This window comes from Pagrus pagrus (assembly GCF_965226575.1).
Source record: "Pagrus pagrus genome assembly, chromosome: 11".
Taxonomy (NCBI): Eukaryota; Metazoa; Chordata; class Actinopteri; order Spariformes; family Sparidae; genus Pagrus; species Pagrus pagrus.
The window spans coordinates 2,818,771-2,824,435 of record NC_140195.1 but is presented as its reverse complement, the minus strand read 5'-3'; the positions used below and the strand labels follow the sequence as shown (position 1 = coordinate 2,824,435).

At 38.6% G+C, this 5,665-nt stretch overlaps 1 protein-coding gene across 1 annotated transcript; it reads left to right on the top strand.

Moving 5' to 3' along the window:
• The first annotated feature begins 287 nt into the window (after nucleotides 1-287).
• rps21 (ribosomal protein S21) lies at nucleotides 288-4,183 on the top strand. Its single transcript, XM_084365896.1, has 6 exons — nucleotides 288-390; nucleotides 854-935; nucleotides 1,166-1,229; nucleotides 2,615-2,686; nucleotides 3,068-3,123; nucleotides 4,122-4,183. Exons 2-6 carry the CDS (start codon nucleotides 886-888, stop codon nucleotides 4,129-4,131), a joined length of 252 nt encoding a protein of 83 aa, XP_084222022.1. The 5' UTR covers nucleotides 288-390; nucleotides 854-885; the 3' UTR covers nucleotides 4,132-4,183.
• The last annotated feature ends 1,482 nt before the right edge of the window (nucleotides 4,184-5,665 follow it).

The window sequence follows — 5,665 nt, the reverse complement described above, 5'->3', positions numbered from 1 at the left end:
CTTTATTGGATAAACTATGTTCACTACAGGCTGTGTAAGTGCACGCATGCCTTTTTGGCCCTTAAATTGAATTCATATGCGGCCTTTTGGCAGTGAACAGCTTTCATTTCATGTATGTATATAACACATTTTCACACAAAATGTCACTATTAAACCTACATTAAATCGTTCAGTATCTTAATTTTATTTATTTATTATGATAACAATACATTATTGATAGTTTTTTAATGCCCTGATCAGAAAAACAGTCCCAACTTGTGGTCACAGTGTCTGCATATATTTTGCAGTATTATCAAAATCCAGCAGGGGGCGACCAACACATTCAGAGAGAGATATCTCCACTTCCGGGTTCGTCGCTCTTCCTTTCCTGTCGGCCATTAGTCGTATACGGTGGGTATCTGTCGAGCTCTCGTCTTGAAAATGTTTAAAAATCGTTATTTCTCCTCGTGTAGCCGTGTTTTCTGTAAGAATTGTCAAAGATAAACTAACTATGTAGCCGTAGATGATCTTTCGGTGATGTTTGTCCGAGAAATTGTGTGTTAAAATCAGACGTTTGTCGAGAGTGTGAGCAGCCACATGCGGCCGTGATGTGCTAACATGCTAACACCGTATGCTAGCTGCTAGCTAACTCTCCTGTAGATGCTGGTGTCTGTGTAGATTCACATGGAAGAAATGTTACGATTTTTATTCTTGACGGAGATACTTCTGTAGCTTTTGGTTAACAGAGGACTGTTAGACCATTAAGATATTCATTTTACCTGTGTCTGAGAGTGTGACCGGAGTTATGGCAGCTAGTTGGCGTCAGAAAAATGCTTTTCTGATTTCTAAATGTGTCTAAATTTCATGCTTTCAGATTTGTAGGCGACCACCTGTACAACTGTAAACATGCAGAACGACGCTGGTGAATTTGTGGACCTTTACGTCCCACGTAAATGGTGAGTGATGATCCATATACGGGGACGATTGAGGGATAATCTTAAACATTTTTGGGGGGGGTTCACCTTTGGGAAAATTCACTGTCAGTATCTACTGAAAGTTTTTTATAGGTTTGCATTGAGGCGCATTCAAAAGCTTTTATAATTCATAACTATGAATGATGATGTCAGTGTGGATGATGTAGGACTCACAAGAAGGTGAAAGTAATATACTTTGTGTGTTTTCGCAGCTCTGCTAGCAACAGAATCATTGGAGCTAAGGACCATGCCTCCATCCAGATCAACATTGCTGAGGTAAAATGACTGATTTCAGTAGGAAAGTTGATCCTGTAGTAATGTATGAAAATTCACAAATGTCTCCAGCAGTGTTATCATGATACTGGAGTTCTGTACTTCGATACGGTGCCTTGAAAAATAACAATATTCGATACCACAGAGGCGCAAAATCTCATTTTTATTAAGCGATCAATAGAACAAGGCTTGTGCACTGTGTGTTTGTACAACAGCATCTAGGTCAGTTTACTTCTGGGAGGATGTAGGGTGCTACAGCGGTGCATGTGTCAGTGTGCTGTCAGAGAGGAGAGCAATACTACAGAAACTGAGTGTTGAAACCATTTTTTAAATAATAAGTATTGATATTTATAGATACTTCGACAGTGTTGTCAACACTAGTCTCTACATTCAGCCTCTAGTGGACATCTTATGTTGATGATTTACTCTTGTAGTCTGTAATAATTTACGTAAAGCTAAACATAATAACTTGAATTTGAATAACTGTCACACCTTATTCATGAACTGTACAAGTTCATGAATAGGGTGCTGCTAGCTTGGTGCGCTACTGAACCTAATTTGTATACAGTCATGAAACAGGAGGCTCAGTGTTGGTTGTAAAATTTGCATGGAGTTGTTCACAAGAGTAAACCACAACATCACCATGGCACTGAGGTGGAATAGTTGAGGGAATAATGGAAGCTGTTTACAGCCCGATACTCTCGGTCATCTGACGGGCTCTGTAGCATGGAAACAGGAACATGACCAATAGTTTTGTCAGCATCTAAAGGAATTACGTAGAATAATAGTATCTTCACTGTGGCTGTGACTGTAAACGTAGTCTGTGAGTTTCCTGAGACAGTTTGCAGATCATTGTCAGAGGCCATACTGCTCATGTTGGTTTGTTATTTTGAACAGTTATTGCACCACTTTTACTTGACATGAAAGCGGTGTTTTAGACATTTTGTTATATGGATCTACCTTTTAAGAGATATGTTTTCATCTTCATATGATTTATAATTCAAAGGTTGACAAAGATATATTTTCACAATGATCTGTCACACAACTCCAGAACGCTCCAACAGTCTGTTCGCTGTTTTTCAGACAGCTGAGGGCAGAATAGGAAACAGTAGGAAAAATATGCCCACACGTCTAAAGTCCTAAAATTGATTAACCTATAACCTGCTAAAGCACCGATATGGTGCCTTTTTAAGATGCTGGCTGGTTTTGTTAGTTATTCAAGAGGCAATATTGTTGTGAAATGAAGTCAGTGTCAGAGAATAACACATTTTAATCTCATGTTGAAGGACTTAGAGAGCTCAACTTTGCAGAAAACACAAAGTTTCCCTTGTTCATCAGTTTGTTTTGTAGTTGAAGTGTTCTTACTGAGTGTGCTCTGTCCTCTGCAGGTCGACAAGGTGACTGGTCGCTTCAATGGTCAGTTCAAGACCTACGCTATCTGCGGCGCCATCCGTAGAATGGTGAGTCTCAGCTGAATGTTGTATTGTGATTTGAGCAAATTCAGAAAACCCATCAGCCGGCTTGTCTTGTAGCTTCTATTACTGTGTATGACATGTAGGTAGTGATTTTTTTTTTTTTTACCCCCTTTTCTTTTTTCCCCATCGTTTCCTGTGACCCTCTAAATGAAACTGGATAAAAAGTTCAACATGAATTTGATTATTTTAATACACAATAATTACGGCAAATGTGCAGCTTTTGTCATTCAATCATTGAAAATAAAGGACAGCAGAGGAAGGTTTTAAATGTTTGGACTGAGTTGCAGCCTCTACTGGAAACCACTAGATTGTCTTTTATGTGCTGAAAGTTTTTGTCTTACCCGTGTTTTATTATTCCTCCTGCAGGGTGAGTCTGATGACTCCATCCTCAGGCTCGCAAGGAATGACAGCGTTGTTGCAAAGTAAGAACCTGCTGTTGTTTTCTTTATGGACCTGACCTCAGTGAGATTTCTGTGCCGTTGTAGTGAAATGATGGATCCTCATACATGTCTTGATTTATCTTAAATGGGATAAAGCTAATGTTCGCTTCGATGCACACAAGTTTTTCCTCTTTGACTAAGAAGAGGGAATCAATTGTGCCCTTAAGTGGCCGTTAAAACAGTGACACTAAAGAAATTCACACACTTTTGTAAATAATATGGATATAATACACCAGACATTTTGACTGAAGCACGGGTGTTTTCTTATTACTCGAACAATGGGACAGTGAGCCAGCATGCACAACAACCAGGAGCCTGAACATAGAGTAGCTAAATGCAGTTTATATATTTAAATATTGTGCACAAAGGAACGCAGGATGTCGATGGATGATGTCCTTTTACAAAATCTGAAAAATTCCCACACTAGCAAGCTGAGTGTCTTCAGGCGTGGGCGGAGTGTCTTTCTCTAGTCTGTCGTTTCTTCAGACATGATTTTGTGCGCCAGTAGTAAATAAGTAGGAATGATTTAGGAGGCTATTTATCTTTACACAACATTATCATATGTGTATTGTTAACATAACAGTATTTGAAGTTTAAATATCATGTTAATAGTGGTATATTGTGACAGCCTTGGATCATTTTGTTGACACCTGTCGTTTTCTTAGTGTGACAGGAAACATATCTTCCCTGAACAAGGGTCCATTGATGGCTTTATAATCTGAGGCATTCCTGCAAGTTGTGTTGTTGGATCAGAAAATACTTCAGATAAATTGTGATCAGATTATATCGTAGCTGCAGAGAGGAAGCAAATCCAGCTGTTTTATAAATGTAAACCTTTTGAACGCTCTGGAGTTTGAAAAGAATAATGCAAGTCAGTGTAAATATTGTCTGTTGTTGTGCAGGATGTTCATCAGCGTTTAGATCAGAAACTTAATTTTGGAAACTAACTTGTTTTCCTCTCCCCGTCTCTCGTCTCACAGGAACTTCTAAGTGTGACGCTGGATCTGTGGAATCTTTGTAAAATAAAATGGAATAAAAAACACTTTCTTTGTCATCGTTTTCATTGTTGTAACTTTTACCATTTTAATTCACTTGAGTCAACTTGTGACTGGAGCCAGTGGACTGTTAGAGCATCGAAACAACGGCTGTAAATGTGTAAACTCTTTGTTTAAAAATGATTAAAATATCCAGTTGAGAAGTTAAACAAGTGACATATAGTCCCCGTTTCTACTTTGTCAAAATCTAACCGTAGTGTTATTGACAATATTTTTGTCAGGCCAGTCATGCTCTTTTTGTTTGAGCCTTGTTTGGAGTCGTTAACACAGTGAAATTCAAATGATGCATGCTTCTACAATTAAGTGCAGATTTTGATGAAAGGTTAAGTAATACAAGGCAGCGTGAGAAAATGTGTTGGATAACAATTTAAGGGAAATGAGGTTTAAAGAGACTCAAAAATGTCTTTATCCAGAGTGTGTAGCATGACCTCTACACACTGGCATGGCACCAAATCTGGTCAGATATGAAGCTGAATTTGGAAAAACTTCAGCAGCATTTGTACAACCCGTATAACCTACAGCCCCTACACTGGCTGACACATTACTGCTGGCCTTTACTGTAACGAGGTAGTGAATGTAGCCTCACATCTGCAGTTATTAGAGAGTCCAGTGGTTCTGTTGGCTGCCACAGAACAAACAGCAGGATATTATAAGTTCTGGTTTTCAGCTCGGTGGATATAATGTGATTTTTATCAATGCATGAGGACTTACAGTATAAATGGCAGCATGAAATGTGGCCTTCTCACATTCTGACCCATTGAGTGGTCCTCTGAGTCCTCCAAATGATTTAAAACAGCTGTGGAGGTCTGAGGTAACGTGTCCTCTCAGGTCGGTATGAACCATTACAGGTAAGGATCACCTTGAGACTGGACTCCAGCCTCACTGAGGCTTCTTCCAGCAGAGGGCAGCATTGGACAAGAAGTGAAGTTTCATTCAGAACCAGAAAAACTGGTCTCATACTGCTGACAGAGCTGCAGGCAGCAAAGGAAATCCATCAGTGTCTGGACTTCAGTACTGCATGTATTTATTTTACTGTAATTTGAAAATAAGAAAACAAAGTAAACACGCGTCTGATGTCCTAACTTTAATTATTCAGTCACTTTGCTGCTCTGATCATAACAGCACATCACTGCTGATTCTCACAGCTCTCCTTTAAAATGAGAGCTTGTGTATATCATCCTTATATTATATGAGCATGTAACTATGTTTTATTTGTTATTCTCTTCTAATTTAAAGGTTTGTAAGCATGCAGTCTGTGTTGTAAAATGACGAATAAATAACCCTTGCTCCTTGCTCTTATATGACTTATTTTAATATAAATAAACTAAACTTTTGCATATTGTTTTACCAGCTGTCTATTTGTTTTTGTACTTTTTTCACCTGTTAATCTTGTTCTGTGTTGCACTTCACTACATGTTTGTATGGAAGTTTCAATATAAAAAAAGCTGAGTTGAGTAAATGGATTCAAC

Excerpts from the sequence above, each read along its gene's own strand:
- rps21 (XM_084365896.1), top strand. The coding sequence starts at position 886 with ATGCAGAACGACGCTGGTGAATTTGTGGACCTTTACGTCCCACGTAAA. Across the intron at positions 936-1,165 it reads CTTTACGTCCCACGTAAATG|CTCTGCTAGCAACAGAATCA; the intron begins GTGAGTGATGAT and ends GTGTTTTCGCAG. Across the intron at positions 2,687-3,067 it reads GCGGCGCCATCCGTAGAATG|GGTGAGTCTGATGACTCCAT; the intron begins GTGAGTCTCAGC and ends TTCCTCCTGCAG.